General features: G+C 33.9%; 1 protein-coding gene across 16 annotated transcripts; it reads left to right on the forward strand.

Annotated features, from left to right (window-relative positions):
* The first annotated feature begins 681 nt into the window (after positions 1 to 681).
* Positions 682 to 18,018, forward strand: LOC115986409. Of its 16 annotated transcripts, none has more exons than XR_004090724.1 (15): positions 682 to 1,358; positions 2,086 to 2,206; positions 2,734 to 2,826; positions 4,305 to 4,525; positions 5,594 to 5,666; positions 5,959 to 6,045; positions 9,170 to 9,304; positions 9,881 to 9,947; positions 10,392 to 12,727; positions 12,868 to 13,063; positions 13,146 to 13,248; positions 13,343 to 13,526; positions 14,415 to 14,547; positions 17,193 to 17,437; positions 17,548 to 18,018. XR_004090724.1 is itself a non-coding variant. In XM_031109400.1 (12 exons), exons 8-12 carry the CDS (start codon positions 12,966 to 12,968, stop codon positions 17,824 to 17,826), a joined length of 858 nt encoding a protein of 285 aa, XP_030965260.1. In that variant the 5' UTR covers positions 682 to 1,358; positions 2,086 to 2,206; positions 2,734 to 2,826; positions 4,305 to 4,525; positions 5,594 to 5,666; positions 9,881 to 9,947; positions 12,643 to 12,727; positions 12,868 to 12,965; the 3' UTR covers positions 17,827 to 18,018. The 16 variants fall into 16 exon arrangements, 2 of the variants coding, with proteins under 2 accessions (XP_030965260.1, XP_030965261.1); XR_004090727.1 differs by having other exon boundaries at positions 12,643 to 12,727; XR_004090725.1 differs by lacking the exon at positions 9,170 to 9,304 and having other exon boundaries at positions 10,392 to 12,494; positions 12,643 to 12,727.
* The last annotated feature ends 777 nt before the right edge of the window (positions 18,019 to 18,795 follow it).

Consider the following 18,795-nt stretch of genomic DNA (forward strand, 5'->3'; position numbering starts at 1 on the left):
TCCGGCTTCCCCATTCTCACCGTACCCCATCCATTTCATTTTATTCTTGACTTCACAGGATGACCTTTGGCCCGCAACAGCTGTGGGACCCACCGTGGTCCGCGAACGTCCCTCCACAATGACTTTGACTTTGGCACCACAAATTGATGTGCATATGTGTGAATGACATTGTGCAAACTGTAACATGGGTTAATATAGCTGGTCGCATTGAGGTGTAGACCTTGAAGAACTTTAATTACACGTGAACAAGAGATCTTAATGTTTTGCCACTTTCCACAATCACATGTTCTAGTAAATACGTGAACTTCATGACTGTGGTTTCTCCCTCCACCTCTATGGTCGTTGTATGGAGTAACCACTTGATATACACCAGCTTCACTACAAAAAAACCGACCTATTACGGCGGGTGCGAAACCTGCCGCTACATGTCACCTATTGCGGCGAGTTTTGGGCCTGTCGCTGCACATGAGATCTATTGTGGTGGGCCTGTTGACCTATCGCAATAGTTCTAGTTATTGCGGCATACTATTACGGCGGGCCAATGACCCGCCGTAATAGGCACGTTTTAGCAGCCCAAAGCTTGGAGATAGCGGTTGTCAATGACCCGACCCTTACATTCTCCCCCCCCCCCCCTTCATACCTAAATTTTCCTTCTTTTTTTTTTTTTTTTTTCCCCTTTTCAGTTTTAGCGCCTTTTCGTTTTTAGCTAGTCTCCTGCACAGACTCTCTCTCTCTCTCTCTCAGACACTTTGAAAAGCTCCTCACTGTCTTGTCTCTACCACTACCCACAAACCCACAGCCACAGCCACCACCACCCACAACCACAGCCATCACCACCACCCAACCCCCAACCACCAAATCACAAGCAAAAACAAACCAATGTAAACCCACAGTCACCACTAGCCAACCTACCCCAGCAAACCCAACCTAGCAAACCCACAGTCACCACCAGCCACTATCACCCACCCACCTGCCACCACCGTAAACCCCAACCCAAAATCAACCCACCACTAGCCAATAAACTAAAAAAGAATAAAAAATCCCTTACCACCACTACAAAACAACCATCATCTGACCAAACCTCCGTCGACGAAATCGTGTACCGCTCTGGAAAGCATGTAGCTGTAGCTTTGGAGGTCACAGTCTTCTTCTTCACACCCACGCTCATCGGTACCATCCGTTTACAAAGTCTTTTTAAGCAGTCAAACTCAGGTGCTTCTTATGTGATGTCATTTACTGCCTCCGAAAAAACCCAAAGGGTTTTCGAATTGTAGAGCATCAGCCACCTCGCGCTCAAAGCTCAGAATCCTCCACCTTTTCCTTCGATAATGGCGACTCAGATGACCTAAAAGCGAAAGGTCAGCCCCTCTTTTTTTAACTCTTCCTTTGTGTTGAAAATATTATCTGGGTTTGTTTTGAATGTCCAAAACGTTGATGGGTTTTGATTATTTTGGCCTAATTTGTGATTGTGTTTGTGTAATTCTTGTTCTAATGCTTGATTTGATCGGTTTTGCCATCTGGGTATTTCGTTTTTTTGGTCCTTGGTATATAAAGATTGAAACTTTCTATAATGGGGCTTTGAATTTTGTTATTGGTGTTGAGTGTGAGAGATGGGGTTTTGTATTTATTAGTGCTTTTTACAGATTATGGGATTCATTGGTAAAAGTCGTAGATTTTGTTATTAGAAGATTTTGTTTGAATACAAGATTTTTGTATTTGGTCTCTATTTTTTATTATGAGCATCAATTTAAGTGGTATTGTTTAGTTTGTAGCAATTGTTATGGTACTCTTGTATTCAAACAAAACAGAAAAGGAACTGTTTTGGACTATGTGTGTGTTATTTTCCCTTTTTTTTTCTTATTGTCGTTTGGGTTGAAGCATCCAATATGGACTTAGCTCAAAATATTTGAAATGGAACCAGTGGTGTATGTTATGTACCTCCACCAAGCTGACAATTGTTATGTAACTGGTGATCTGTACATAAAAATTTATTGTGGTTGTTTTTTGATGTATTGGTACAGATTGATTGCTGTAGACCTTAAAAGAGAATTAGTCATTCATTACATCATTCTTTTGACAATATAGGCTATCATCATGCCCCTGTAGGGAACTCAAAGTTGCTGCCAATCTTGTGAAGTCCAAGGCCAAGCACATCAAAACCAAGGCTTCTGACTTCTCCCCATCTCCTCTCAAACCCATAACAAAGGTATTTTTATTTCTGTTTGTTTTTTGAGAAATTTTTTATTTTTTATTTTTAGGGTTAGCAAAAAAACCTGAAATTAATAAACCCTTTTAAGAGAGAAAAAGAAAAAGAAAAAGGAAAATTAGTTTTAATAGAGAACAATTATTTTGGGTTTTTTTTTTTTTTTTCTAAGGTTTTATTTATTTATATTTTTCAATCTGAACAAGTTTGAGATTATTAACCTGAAATTAATAAACCCATTTGAGAGACAAAATTTAGGAATTAATTTTTATTAGGGAATGATTATTTGATCAATGAATACATTGTTTATTTGTTGGCATTCAAACCCATCATTCTTGTGTGTTCTTGTCCTCTGTCTGAAAACAGGACAGACAAACATGCTTTATAGATTCTGTAAATTTTGTTCCCCTTCAATCTTGATTCAAGTTCTTATCTTTATTTGTTTTTTGCTTTGTGAAAACATTGGCTGTTTGTTTGTGTTTTCTGAAAGCATTTTGCTTTTTGGGTGTTTTTGTTTTGTGCTTTTTCAGGAAGCAACCTGATTCGAGTCGGCGGAACTGGAACCGGGTGAGTTTGGCAGCCCCCATCAAGAGAGTCAATTGGAACCGGTCACTTTCCACCAGGTTGCGATTGGTTTTAAGTTGAACTAGCAATGATTTTGCTCATTTTTGTTATGTGGGTGTTTGAGTTTTTACTTTGTTTCTTTGTTTTGGTATTGTATGTATTGGGATACTTTTGATTGGCTTGTCTTTTGAGTTTGATTGATGGGTAATTAGTGAAGTGTAAGGGTGTTGTTTGGGTCAAACCTTTTTTTTGGTGTGGGAGTCCATTGCAGTTGGTAGATTGGTTGATTCAATTGAAGAATTACCTTTTCAAAGGAAAAAAATTTTAATTGGTCTGGATTTTGGATTATCAGTGATTTTTCCATCTTGTTATGTATTGGGAGTTTGCATGTGTAATCTTGTTTTGAGCTAGGTTGATGGGTGATTAGTGTATTAAGTGTAAGGGGCTTGTTTTGGTGACACCCTTTTGGTGTGTGAGTCCGTTGCACTTTTTGGATGATACCCAAACAGGCTTCAGTTTGAGGCTGAAGTAAATTAGACTAGTTCCCTTGGAAGTAAATTAGACTAGGAATTCTCTATAAATAAATTTATTTGACCCTGGATCCTTGAAGATTTAATTCTAGGCAATGAAGGATAATTGTTCTTTTAACTGTTTGGTTAAAGTCTTATAAAATAAATTGAAACTTAAATTGATTATTGTACTCTCTACAACCACAAGATGTTATAATCTAAAGTAAACCTGCCTCTCCTTCCCCCTCTCTTTCTCCCATACTATTCTTATCTTATGACAGATATCACATGAATGAAATCCAAGCACTACCAAGTTAGTTGTTTGAGTGAAGCTTGGAATTTAGCATATAACAAGACCCAATTATGCAGGGGGATTCACTCATAACAGTTCCCTTCCTTATTTCTTTTTGTTGTTGACTCTATAAATAAATTTGTTCTTTTGTATTCTCTAGACTCCTCTGCCTCTCCTCAATGCCCTCATCATTATTATTATTTTGGCTAACACCATATTTCCATTATATTTTCTCAAAAAGAAGAAATAAAATAATTTCCATTTACTTGAAGAAACTAACTACTTATATCTGGTCATTATCATATTACAATTTTATTCAGAGTGTCTTCTACATGTGTGAAAAATTCTTCAAATGATCTGAATTTTTTAAATGACATTATCAATATATAATTGAGTAGAGGCATCTTTAATTAAATTTTGCGTGATGGAGCTTTCTATTGCTTTCAAGTGTATTTTGTAGGTATGCTTGTCTTGAAAATTGTTGTCTGAAATTGTTGAATTGAATAAAGTTTTGGAACTGTTAGCAGTCAAAATATCTGTTAGGATTGTTGTTGTCAAAATTCGATGGTGGTAGGGGCTCAATTTTAATTCATAATGATGCTTCATTTAAAATCAGTGCTTGCTATGTTAGTCTTTGCTTTTATTTTTATTTTTTAAATTTATTTTACCTTACATTTTATTCTTTTTTTTTTGGTGGTTTTTTTTGGGGGGGGGGGGGGGGGGGGGGAGATTTCAGGTTGTTAGGTTTTGTGCAAAATCAAGGGAAGCTGTGAGTTCTCTTGTTGAGCATCTGACCCTTCACTATCAGGTGTGTGTGGGCATCATTATTATATTCTGTCTGATACTACTAGTATGTCCTCTGTTCTTTGCCTGTTTTACATTCTTGCAGGTTCGACATCTTTGACACATCTAAAAAGAGTGAGCTTCACAAGTTACAACAACTGAAAGATGAACAAGGTCAGGCTTATTCTCATTAATTTTTTTTTTGTTTGGCCCTTCTTTAATTTTTATTATTAATGGATAGAGTATTCAATCTGTACTGTACTATTGTGAAAGTCTAGAATGAATCTAATATTCTAGATTCCTGGGGTAATTTGTGCGAGTAACACTTGATTGTCAACATAGCATTTGATGCTATGGGTGCCTGGTGGGGCCCAGATAGTGTTCTTAATGATAGATTTTAATGAAAAAAAGTCTGCTTACTCATTAATTATTGTTAATTAAAGTGAAATTTTCCTTGGATTCCATTTTTTTTAATTAATGAATTGGAGGGTGTGTTTTTTTTTTTTTTAGATTGAGCAACAAGTTACTACAAGCTAGCTAGCTAGCGTGTCTGATATAAACACACAATTGTGAGTTGTTGACATTTAGAAAAGGATTTGGTCTGGTTGCATTTTCATAATTGCCATCATGCCTTTACGTTTTTTAGGTGGTAAAAGCGTGTCGTGCAGTGGTGGGGGGTGTTTTTGATTAAGGAACATGGTGTTGGACTTGGATAGCTTGTCTGTTGTAAACACACAATTGTTGGCATTGAGAAAAGATATTTTGGTCTTGGTTGCAATCTACATTATTGCCATTATGCCTTTAAATACTATTGCTGCAGTTATGCTCTCTATTCTAATCTTGGGTTGTTTTGACCCTTTTGAACTTGGACTAAACTTAGCTTGGTGCAATGTAGTGAGAGGAATCATGTTAAATGGTAGAACAATCAGGGTGTGTTTAAGGGTGGTTTAAGTGTTTGGAGAATAATATTTTATATATCTGCATATCTTCCTCTCCATCAAGTCTAGGTCTGTAATGCAAGTCAATGTTTGTGTATCAAAAGTGAAAGAATGCCATACATATTTCTTTATAAGCATTCCTTGCTCCTGACAACTTTATCTTAACCAAGTTGGCAATTTGACAACCATATCACTAGCTTCCATAAAGTTCATATTGCAAAGTTATTGAGGTTGAGAATTTTCCAACTTGTGATAGTTTCTTCTTGCCTCATTATTTGTAATTCTTTTTCTTGCAATCTCTCAGTGACATCACTGCTGAAGGGAGACGGATAACAAAGCTTGATCAGATTTTACTAAATGGAAACGACATTGCCATTGTAAGTGAGATACAATGGTTTTTTTATTCATTATGCTTGAGTAGTTTAGTTTAGTTTTCAAGTTTGCAGAATGTATTTCCTCTATCATTGATACAAAGAATGAATTTCAACATCCCAAACATTTCATCTTAAAGTGTAAACCCTATGTTTTTTAAACTACTTTCTGCAAGCCTTTATGTAGCTGCTTATTTGCCTATTTTGATTAAATTTAAATGGAGCCATAATGTGAAAAATGGGAAATATATGTTTTAAATATCTAAATTCCCTTTCTAATACTTTTGTTGGAATGCAGCTGGTCCCTGGTGGTTCACCTGATCCAGAATGAGTGTAGCTAGCCTCTACTCTGTTATTGATTTCCTCTTCCTCTACTGTGGTTGGGGTCAGATTACTCTTCTGTTTTAATGAGAATTCTGACCACTAAGATGCTCTTTTTACCACCACTTTGTTATTAGTTAGTTATCATGATTGTTGGATAATGGTGGTGGGTCTATCAATGATCATAGATTATGATGGATTGTGTTTGTCCTAATAGTTAGTTTGTATTGCTAATCATAGTTACTGTGCCATGAGCTCTACTATTGCTTCAGATGATATTATGTGGTTTCAAAGACAAAATTTAACTTTATCTGCTGCCGGTTAAATCAATGCTAAGTAGACTTGTTAATTGTAATGCCATTTGGGTATAGCTTGTTGGGTATTCTAAATTTTTTAAAACTTTAGTATTATATTTTTATTTAGAGCAAAGTATGCTAATAATTTTATAAGCATCAGGAGGTGAGAATTGATTTTGTAAGCATGGGGAGGAGTTGAAGTCAAAGTCTCTTCATTTGAGGCCTATTGATAAATTGAGTTGTCTTTTTGCATTGATTAGAATTTTACTCAATCATCCATCATTCAGAATTTGTCACACATTATCGAGCAATTGATGAAAACAAATTTAAAGTTACATGGCAACTGGTTGTGTTCATTCCATAGATTCCTTTAAACCCATTACATAGATACAACCCTTATTAGATAGTAAAAATACACCCCCTTCTTCCTATCATCTTAAATGTAAATATCCTAAGATTAAAAATACAAATTTAAAAATATTTTCCATAGAAACTTGTAACCCCATTACATAGATATAACCGGTATCTAGTTGGGCAGAGGTAACCAATGAACTTTTTCAATGGTTATGCTCTCTTTCTCAATTTTTATTTTATTTTAAAAAAAATTGTATTTGCAATGAGCATTAAATTTTCAATAATATATACTATGAACATACCTATTTTCACAACTTATTTAAGTGGTTCATTGTGAGCAGTTATATAGTTAGTCAATTTCCATGCTAGGTCATGGAAGTTTATTTATAACATGTACTAACAAGCTAGAAGTTTCAGAAACCTCAAGGACATAGATACATACTCCTCCCCATGGCGAAAGGTCTGAGCTGAGTCTGCGGCCAATGAGAGAATAAAACCCTAAAATAAACAGGTGAAGGAGGAAGAAGTGGTTCTGGGGTTTATATATATATATATACACAATGAAGAAGACCCTGACTTGTTTTCTGGGTAAAACCCTAAATAGTAAATACGTGTGGGCATGCGTCAGATTGTTATAGCCCACTTTAGAATTTGGATACATCAACACGACTTTGTCCAATTTGATAAGTACTACAGCATAGCCCAGCCCAGCCCAGCCCACAATTGTTTTCAACTCTGTTACCTTCTTGGACCCGTCTCCATATATTTATTTATTTTTTAATTTGGGCCTAGGTTGGACCACCGACTAGTTTTTAGATAAAGTCCTTGTGCTATAACTATGAACTCAATGATCAAAACCAAGAAGAACGTGATGGCTGAGTTGCCATGTGCCTAGTACACAGAGTTAGCTAGGTCATGCATTTCCATGCTAGCTATAATGTCTAATTATCACACGTCGATTCGTACTAGTTGGTCCAAACATTATTCTCGGAGTTATATATATTATACTCTTTTGTGCTATACAGTTTGCTAAACTTGAATTTATTAATTCATTGATTGATTAAGCTAGCTCATACTTGGACTCTTGGTACATAGTTTTAACAATATTCTGGGAATCATTAATTGTCTCTGCATGATTATAAAATCACACAATTCAATGTGGTATCGTACAGTAGGTTTCATATATTTGTTTATCTATTTTGGCCTATAGTTATAATATTTTATGTTTGGAGGTACTTATAAAACATAGTTGGCATTGGCCAATTATAGAGTTCCATTTTTCTTTTGGGTTTTATCTTAGTTTGGCTGTACACGGCTTTTATATATATATATATATATATATATATATATATTCCTATCGGCTGTTAGAATAAGAGAATATATTTGGTTTCTTTTTGGTTTAGCATATGATCATTGAGTTCATAATATTACCAACTCCAAAGTGGGTTTGATATGTGCAACAAAATAGTACCATAAGGTTCTTCGACCACATGTAAAATTTACACTAATTTTTGTTCTCTTCTAACTTCCTCTTTTAACTGATACTACCTAGAGGCTAGCAGATATTCTCTACCCAATTGAACTTTTTTTTTTCATGTTTTCGAAAAAAAATTTATGAAATGACCTGACCAGCATGTGAATAACAAAGTTGGGTCGGGTAGCACATCATAAATCGTTATGGAAAAGTCCAATTTGTGTGTAGAAACTGTCCAAAATATGCAGTAACTAGTCAAATTGCACACAGATACAACTTCTATAGCTTCTACAAATCTCCGTACACCTTGTGAGCACATTTTACTATTCCTATATACTATCACTGTACAATTAAAGTATCTGTGTACTACTTTTTTTATTTTTATTTTTATTTTCTTATGGTGTATCTGTGTACTAGTGCTGTATTAACTGTCCTATTAGGCTATTCTCTATAATTCTATTACTATATAAAGACACCCCCATAAATACGTACATTTCTATATATACACACACTTTTACGATAAGACAATCAATCATGGTTAAACAGTTCATACAGGAAGGATCGCACCATATAGCCATTGGTGGTGCTATGATGGTTTCACTTTTGTGCTCCTTTGGTGGCAAACTCCCGTGCATATCTTCTCACTTTTATAGACCACCACTGCATTGTTTTTTTCACTATTGTTTGTGCAAATAATACTATCATCATAATATGACGGACCATTATATTATGATGATAGGGTTATTTGCACTTTTTTTTTTATCCTCTTTAATTTGTGTAACAATATGATTTGCCTTATAATTATTTAATTCCATGAAAAAAATGGACTTTCCTGTAATTGCATACTTCTCTCGTTAACCTTTCAATAATATATACCATGAACATGCCACAACTCACAGCACTAAAACTATGAACATGACAGGTCGCAAAAACTGAAGGTTTTTGGTAGATTATACTTTGACATACAATTTATATTTATTTATTTATTTGGATGGTGGTGGTGTGATTGGGATTTTTGTGATCCTCTAGTGTATGACAGTTATGGGATTTAATTGTGGTCATAGGGTTTAGTTCGCATTTGGGACCTTTGGATGATATTTATAGCCACTGCCACAGGCCCATGGCAAATTTTGATATTAGCGAACATTTTGCAAGTGGAATATCAGAATAAAGAGAGAACATTGCAGTAATTGTAAAAGGTTCGTACAGTTGATATGCTGTGTATTGCCTTGTTTTTAGCTGATTTATTGTATGGCAGTTAGAGCAATTACATCAGTTAGAGAAAACTGTCACTATCATTACTTTCTTCATTTTTTTTTCAATAATATAAAAAAATTTATCCTTCAGGGATTAGGTTAGCACGTGCAAGAACAAGAATGCTATTATAACTGTTAAAGAGCCTGTTTTTTTTCTTATTTTTTTAAGTTATTAGAGGTCTTGGCCCAGTGGTACGTACATGTATATAAGTTTGTGCTTCTGGAATATTGTTTAGCACTAGTGAACAAATTTAGAATCTAAATACGTGTATGTTAGGTTTGTTTGTTTGTTTTATTGGCTTGTTGGCTTTAATGATTATAATATATAAGCTTGTTGGCTTTGATGATTTTTTTTTTGGTCTCAAGTTGTTAAATTTAACTTTTTGTTTTTTGTTTTGAGAAAGCACCAACAAAAGTCAACAGTAATGAAGGCGTTGAAAATTTATGGGGTTTTAATACTCTTGTTTGTCAAGTCTGAGAATTAACTTAGGTTTATATATATTATTTTCTTGTTGGCAGATTACAAAAAGAAGAGGCACTATAAGTTCGTGTAATCAAAGCAAGTGAAGTTGGTGAAAGACTTAAGGTACTCTCTCTCTCTCTCTCTCTCTCTGTGTTTGTGGTGAATTGTTGAATTGGGACAAGCAGGTGGTTTGCATAGAGTAATAAGGTGGTTTTAGCTGATATTGGGAGTGTTGACTGTTTTGTGTAATATTTGATGATTGCTGTTGAGTTGTTTTTATTTGATTAATTCATTTTAAGGGCTTCTCTCTATCTTTTTCACACGTGGAATGCTGAAATGGAATTGCATATTTAAAGAGATGTCAATTCTTAAAAAATATTGCTAGTAATGATGTTATAGTTACCAAATGTATTGATAATTTCTCTATGCATTTAAATTCATTGTTTGATTAGGAACATAGCTAAAAGTGAATGACTAAAGATGATTTGTTTCTTAAATTAAAGTGAAATTGTGTAAATGAAATGTGTGTTAACTCTTGGTTTGTGTTTTCATGAAATCACATTATAGGTATTTCTTGTAAACCAGTTTATAGCAATGGATAAGAGTTGGATGAAAATTACCAATAAAAGGTCACAAGAATATTTAGATGGAGTCCAACAGTATCTGAATTTTGCATCTAACCATGCACACATGGATGAAACGATTTCATGTCCGTGTAAGAAATGCCTGCATACAAATTCGTGGCCTATAGATGTTGTACAGGCTCACTTAGTGTCAAAAGAGATTTGTAGGGGTTATAATCCTTGGATTTTTAATGGGAAATCATCGTCTGCAAAAACTTCTACTGAAATTCCTAATAGTCATGTCCAAGAAAACCCGATAGAGTATGCTGATCTTTGTGACATGTTGCATGACATGTTCCCCATACAAGATATGGTATCTGGGCCAACGGAAGAAGTCTCTAGTGTGCACCAACCCACAGAAGGTCCTGCAGAAGGTCCTAATGAAGATGCAGTTTGGTTTATGAAATTGCTTGAAGATGCTAATCAACCTTGTTATGAAGCTTGTAAACATTTTAGCAAATTGTCAGCCATTGTACATTTGTACCACATGAAGTGTTTTAATGGTTGGACCAACAAATCATTTACCATGTTGCTACAATTTTTGCTTGATTTTGTTCCTTCAAATGCTAAGTTGCCAAAAGATTGTTATGAGGCTAAGAAGATTATTAAGAATCTGGGCTTGAGCTATAAGAAGATTCATGCTTGTCCTAAAGATTGTATTTTATACTGAAGGACAATGCCAACCTTGAAGCTTGTCCAAACTGTAACCTTTCAAGATGGGAAAGTGATGAGTTTAAAGGTCAACAAAGTACTAATGCTTCCTCCAAGAGAAGAAAAAAGAAAGCTGCAAAGATCCTATGGTGGTTCCCCTTAAAGCCAAGATTGAAGCGACTATTTATGTCTCTTGAAACAGCCAATCATATGAAGTGGCATGTCAATGGTCGTGTGAATGACGGGTTAATGAGGCATCCTGTTAATTCTGAGGCTTGGAAATCATTTAACTCTAAGTACATAGAGTTCTCATCTGAGGCTCGTAATGTAAGGCTTGGATTAGTAACCGATGGATTCAATCCGTATGGAAATATGAGTACTACTTATAGTACATGACCTGTCATTTTGATCCCATACAATCTCCCTCCATGGATGTGCATGAAAAAGTCTTATTTTATGCTATCATTATTGATTCCTGGTCCAACCTCACCCGGGAACGATATAGATGTGTACTTACAACCCCTAGTAGAAGAACTAAAGGAGTTATGAGATGTTGGAGTAGAAACATTTGATGTGTCTTCCAAAAAATCTTTCCAAATGCATGTTGCACTATTGTGGACCATAAATGATTTTCCTGCATATGTTGATATCTCGGGTTGGAGTACCAAAGGTTTTCTTGCATGTCCTTCTTGTAATTATGATAGTCGGTCTTGTTGGTTAAGATATGGAAGGAAATTTAGTTACATTGGACATAGGCGATTCTTGGATAGGGATCATAAATTCCGTAAGCAAAAAAATTCATTTGATGGGCATGTTGATATGAGATCAGCTCCTATTATAGTATCCAGAGGGGAAATCATGTTACAAACGGATGTTGTAGTCGATCATGTGTTTGGGAAGAAAAAGGTTAATTTGACCAATAAAAGAAAAAGAGGGGAGGAAGCATTAATTGTGTGGAAGAAGAGAAGTATATTTTTTACCTTGCCGTATTGGGAGGACCATGTGTTGCGCCACAATCTTGACGTGATGCACATTGAAAAGAATGTAGTCGATAATATAATTGGCACATTGTTGAATTTGGATGGCAAGACAAAGGATAATTTGAAGGCATGCCTAGATTTAAAGAATATGGGTATAAGAATTGGACTTCACTTGGAAAAGGTTGGGAATGATCAGATATGTATGCCACATGTTTGTTACCATATGAATGCTAGTGAAAAAGATAGTTTTCTGCAAGTTTTAAAAGATGTAAAAGTGCCAGATGGATATTATTCAAACATCTCACGTTGCGTTAAAACTCAAAGAACGCAAGATTAGTGGGATGAAGAGCCACGATAATCACATCTTAATGCAACAACTTTTTCCAATAGCAATACGCGGATCTTTGCCCTCTGAAGTGAGTAGGAGTTTAATTGACTTATCTTGTTTCTTTAGGGAGATATGTTCTAAAGTACTAAATGTGGAGGAACTTGGGGCTCTTAAGAAGAGCATTGCAGTGACATTGTGCGAGTTGGAAATGATATTCCCTCTCTCTTTCTTTACAGTGATGGTACATCTAGTCATGCATTTGACTAGCGAAGCTAAAGTTGTTGGCCCAGTTCATTATTGTTGGATGTATTCCATTGAGAGGTAACATAAATTAACTTGGTCTATTTGGTTTTGTTTAACTTACCAATTTTCCGTTATTGATCTTAGGTTTTCCAATAGGTACTTATCAAAACTTAAGTCTTGCATGCATAATAAAACTTATCCAGAATGCTTTATTGCAGAAGGGTATATAGCAGAGGAATGTTTAACATTCTGCTCACGTTATTTTAAATTTGTTGAAACTGCATTCAATTGGCCTGTAAGGAATGTTGAGAAATCCATGGGTGCGGTGGTGAGTATTACACTAGATTCAAATTCACGGATCCGAGTACATCGTTATGTGCTATTCAATTGTGAAGAAATAACCCCATTTCGCGAGTAAGTTATATGTCCTTGCGTATCCTTTAACTACATTCCAATACAATACTCTAGATTAACACTAACATATTTGTCTACGCAGTATACACATGGCGGAGATCAAGGCTGGTTTGCCTTTTAATGTGATTGATGATGTTATTCAAAAGCAGCACATAGAGGAATTCTGCAGTTGGTTTAGGGAATATGTAAGTAAAACATATATATATATATATATATAACTATTTTCGGTTGTAACACTTTAGATAGTATTCTTTTAATAAAAGCCTTTCTCTGTGATAGGTGATGTCAATGGATGCCTCTGAGAGAAAGGAACTCTCTGATAAAGTTAGATGGTTTTCTCAATATCCAGATAATGAAGCAAAATGGTTTAAGCGTTATGTCATAAATGGTTTGAAGTTTCGCACCAAAGATTCTGAGATAGCTAGAAAAACTCAAAATAGTGGAGTTTGTGTTGTTACTGAAGGTGGTGCTACTTATTATAGTGTACTAATCGATATTATTGAGTTGAATTATTCTGACAAGTATCGATATGTATTATTCAAATGTCAATGGGCTGACGTTATTAGTGGGAGATGATGCAAAAAAGATGACTTTGGATTTCCCCTTTTTAATTTTTCAAGATTGATACACACAGGTGATCGATTGATTGACGAACCTTATGTATTAGTACCCCAAGCTTCACAAGTGTTTTACATGAAGGATGTGAGACATAAAGATTGGATGGTGGTGGTCAAAACAAAACCTAGGGAGGTGTTTGATGTTGGTATTGAAGCTGTAGATGATGATGAAGAAGTGGATACGTATATGGAGAATGTCCCTTATAATGTAACTACTGATGATGCATGTGATGCTGCAAATGACAACCATGCTTGGGCTCGAGTTAATGAAGAAGGAACCATTTATGATACACCATTGATTAGTGAGGATGAATTGCTTGAACAAGACTTTATCGATGATGAAGAGCTTAGTGATGATTTTTATTAGTCTAATGATGATGGGTCCATTGATGATGAGTCTAGTGATGATGACTTTAGTGGTGATAACTCTAGTTAATACTTTTGTATCACTCATTATATTTTAGGTCTTGGTTTCCATGCTTGTAAAATTGCATGAAAATTTATTTATGAAACCTTATCTTATTTTGAGTATTTCGATGGTGTAATTGTTTCTTTAGTTTCCCTTTTATGTTCTCTAATCTGATTATTAGATGCTGAAATTTGTGGTATATGCTACTGAAATAAGAGAGATATTTGGGTAGTCTTATATAGATTTGCTTTATGAGAAGTTTTAGTGTTGCAATTACTTATACCATTAATTGTCATTGTGCTAATTATATACTTGCTTATTTTAGACTTTGACACTTGAAATGGGAAGGCGAAAGACAAAGTTGCGCACTCGTTCCAAGAGTGTAATAGTGGAAAGAGCTTCTTCACAAGATGTGGATGAAGTGGGGGACCAAGAAACGCATGAAGCTTCTACACAAGGTATGGGTTTTTTACTCGATAATTTACCATTTATACACAAGATATGGGCATGTAAGTTGTGAATCCTTATATGAAATTTTATGAAACAAATGGGCATGTAAGTTGGTATCCTCTCAACCATTACCTACTCCAAAATTCTATGATTCTCCTTAGAATGTTAATTCTGAGATCCTGCATCATGCAGCCTTAAAAGAAAGGCTATTTGACTCACACCATAAACATGTTAATAGCTAAGGGTATGGCTATGATAAATCTGCTTCACACCATAAACGTGTTAATAGCTAAGAGTATGTCTAGTACCCTTAATTAGATTAGGGTAGCGCCCATTTATGTGAGTGCCTTTCCTTTTTTATATTTTAGTTTGGACCATTTTAATTAATAATAATTTTATATCCACAGTTTTGTCATCCTTTTACCAATCTAAAACATGCAAATTGACTAGGTATATAAATTAGCATAAGTAATTGATTTTTGATCAGTTGAATTCAACTTGTTCTTGGCCTCTTGAAGCATAGCTAAATGAATTTCAATTTTGAGTTTAGGCTTGATTAATTTTTGAATAAACTAAAATAATAATAACTTTTTTTTTTCCTTATAATAGGCCCCAATTCAACAAATGACAATGACATTTGTTTATACTTGATCACCATTTATCCACTTTAAGTCCTTTTTTTCTTTTTCTTATTCATAGAGAAATTAATTTCACACAAAATTGTTAGGATGAAATAATTAAAGTTAAGGCAAAATAGAAGCTATATAATTTTAATTTAATCACCCTTTTTCAAATATTTTATTTTGTCCCTATCAGTTATTCTTCTTCTTTTCTTGTTCATTGCTCTTCTTAATTATCTTTTATTTTTATTTATTAATTAATAAATCCGTCCTATCTTTTTTCACTTCTTGCGTAACAAAGGAGTTTTATACTAGTTGTATGCTTTTATTTCCTTTGGGATGATATATGAATCTTGGTCCCTGGATTCCTTGATGTTATTCTATCTATTTTTTTGGAGCAAGTTGAGGACATGGTACTTTTTATAATTTTTTAATAGGGTAATTAACAAAAAGTTATTGCAATTTAAAATACACACACAATTTGTATTATGCACTATCAACAATTTTAATTTTAAAAAATTTAAGTGCCCCTTAAATTGTAGTTTATTTGCCTGATTTTCATACTAATTAATGAGTTATACCTATAAGCCTATAACTAGGCTCTTCTATTCCTGCCCAAAAAGGCCCCATTCATTTTGAGACTTAACTTTGATCCAATACTTTTGTACACAGGACTAGTCTAAATCATGACATGTAGGCTGTAGCCAGAAGGAAACATGTCTTATAAATCTAAAGGATTAGCATACCCAATATTCTTTCATTCAATGGGCGTCTTTTTTCTCTTCTCAAAATTGAAAAATTTTGGTTTGGCTATACCTCCCTTTTTTAGCACTAATTAGCATGATTTTCAACATTTTGTACTTTTTATGAGTTTATCTGTCACACAGAATGTCAAATGGAAAGTCTGTGATAGGTTGAGAATTTCCACTAGAATATTTTCCCTTATTTAAGTGGGAAAAGACCATTATACTATTTTGGATATCATAGTTAGAAAAAAAAATTACATTTAGAAAGTTTAATAAATGAAGAAAAGACTTTAATATGGGTGTTGTAGAAATTTATCATGTGCTAAATGATAAATTTTCAACCTTAAGAAGCACTTGATTTTGCCTTTTCTTTTGAGTGAACCCAAAATGATTGTCATTTGGAGCAAACCCAAAATTTTGAACTTTCTTTTGATTTTATTGTTTGATAATTGTCTGGGACCCAATTGATCCAACCTGATAATGAATTTCAATTTTGAATTGCATATTTACCACAACATGTTTCTCAAAAAAAAAAAAAAAAAAAAAAAATTACCACAACAAAGTATAGTCTAAAAATCCACTATGTATATTGTAGTTTGTATATATGATATGAATTTAGTTCTTATTCAAAAAATAAATTACTAACTATATATTATATAATCAAGACTAATTAACTAATGATGAAAGAAGAAAGAAAAAAAGCAATGAGCTTTGAATTTCAAAATTTTCAGCTAAGTGCTAGTTGATTTTCTTTTTTTACTTTTCATTATACCAATGATTTGGACATGATGGTAAAAGATATTAAGCTCTAATTCTATATGCAATTGATTCTATATAAAAAAATCTATATGCAATTAATAAAATAATTTTCTCAAGAATTACCGGTGTAAACCCACCCCCCCCCCCCCCATAGTTCTTTGTCATTTAATCACTTAAGTTAAAATTGCTAAAGTTGACGTTACAAGGGTGTGATCATACCAATACTAATACACTGAATCCCATCAAAACTTTTGATGTTATGATGTTTATGTTGTGTTTGGATTCAAGAAGGAATTCTTGGTATATTGATATGAATAAAAATGTAAAAAGAAGTGTCTTTATATAGGCAAACATATGAGTACTATACAAGTAATATGAGTGTAGTATAAGTATAATTCAGCATGTTTCTAATATTTTTTTTTCTCTAGCGTATAATGACCACTTGTTTAATAGAATATTTAGACTCAACCTTAGCTTTGCATGCCTTGTTGTTTGACATTGGTTGATATTATCTCCTTCAAAATTTAGATGTGCAGCCACCTGTACGTGTCACTCGCGGACCAAGCAAGTACTTGAATATTTGGGATCTTCCCGATGAAGAAGAAATTAAGTTGCCGCTAAATAGTATGCATCAGCTGGTTGATGATGGGGCGAGGACTTTCACTGGTTTCTTGGGTACGATTGTGCGGAAACCTCACATGTGCTTGATTAGATTTCTTAATTGGAAGGACGTAGCAGAAGAATTTAAAGAAGAGTGTTGGTGTCTTGTAGAGGTATTAAAGAAGTTATAATATTTGTAATTATGACATTTTGTACTAGGTTTTACATAAGTATTTTAGCATGAAAATATTTGTAATTTGATAACTTAATTATTTGATTGTAGCGAAAATACAGTGTCCCTGTTGATCCTATTGCATGTGCGGCTCTGAAAACATTTACTTTACAAAAAATTGGGAAGGCTTGGAGGGATCATAAGTCTAGGCTAAAGAAACAACATTATATACCTCATTCAAGAAACAAAGCACGGGTAAAGAACAACATACCCCCGGGATGCATAACACAAGATTGGGAAATACTTGTTGAGCATTGGTATACTGATGATGCAATGGTATGTTTATTTTTTTTCTCTTTTCCATCATGGATCATATCAAAAGGAGAATGATTATTGAGAAATTGAGAGAATAATATTGGATTGCTTTCAGATAGGATTTGTTAGTTTTGTGGACTTTTTGTGAAACTAGTATATATGAGAAGTTGTGTTTCATATTTCATAAGAAAAGATTCAACAAAGCTCTTTGATGGTGTATAGTTTGTTAGTATTGAATTAGATGACTTGTAGTTGTTTTATGCTAAACTCCTTTTATGGCTTCACCATTGTTATATTTTCGAAGATTTGCAGTTTGGTTTTAGTGTATTTACAAAAATGATTAAGCATTTAATTTTGTTTGCCATGCTTGCTTTGTGATGAAGAAGCTTGACAATGTAGTGTGTGAACATCATATTTTATGCACATGAAAGGTAGACTAGAGATTCATTGTTTTATTCATTGTTTTATGTTATGCAAAGTTGAAATGACATATTGGAATTTAATGAATGATACTTGATTTTATTTTATGTGAGAAACTTATGATTATGATAAATCTTTGTATTATCATTAACCTAAGCATATGACTCTATAAATGAGTGATCTTTTTGTGCCAAGCATATGTCAACTTTGAGTAATCTTATTTATCAAGCAAATTTCATATTTCCTGCCACTTTTAATGTACAATGTATAAATAGATGCGCTAAAAGTTTTTATTTATGGTAATTTTATAGTGACCTTTCTGTGTATCTTGTGTCCAATACATTGCAGTTTTTTGTGTGCAACTCTAATAAATTAGTAAAATACTGTAAATATTGTTTGTGTTTTGGCTTTAGCTAAAAGTAGCTTTAGATACTCAAAATATACTGTATATAAACATATAATTTTGTTGAATGTAGTTAAGAGTCAGATAAGAAAGGAGCGTCGTTCTAAACAAGATGACTTACATACTGTTGGTTCTTGTAGTTTTGCTGTGCACGCTGCAAAAAAGATAATAAGTATTATGACTATTTTTTAAATGATTTTGACTTCTCCTAAGGTTTATGT

The sequence above is a fragment of the Quercus lobata genome, chromosome 4 (assembly GCF_001633185.2).
Source record: "Quercus lobata isolate SW786 chromosome 4, ValleyOak3.0 Primary Assembly, whole genome shotgun sequence".
Classification (NCBI taxonomy): Eukaryota; Viridiplantae; Streptophyta; class Magnoliopsida; order Fagales; family Fagaceae; genus Quercus; species Quercus lobata.

Bases quoted from the DNA above. Each gene is read 5' to 3' on its own strand.
- LOC115986409 (XM_031109400.1), top strand. From the start codon at position 12,966: ATGGGTGCGGTGGTGAGTATTACACTAGATTCAAATTCACGGATCCGA. The intron at 13,249-14,414 runs GTAAGTAAAACA...TGCTTATTTTAG, and splicing joins GCAGTTGGTTTAGGGAATAT to ACTTTGACACTTGAAATGGG. The intron at 17,438-17,547 runs GTATTAAAGAAG...ATTTGATTGTAG, and splicing joins AGTGTTGGTGTCTTGTAGAG to CGAAAATACAGTGTCCCTGT.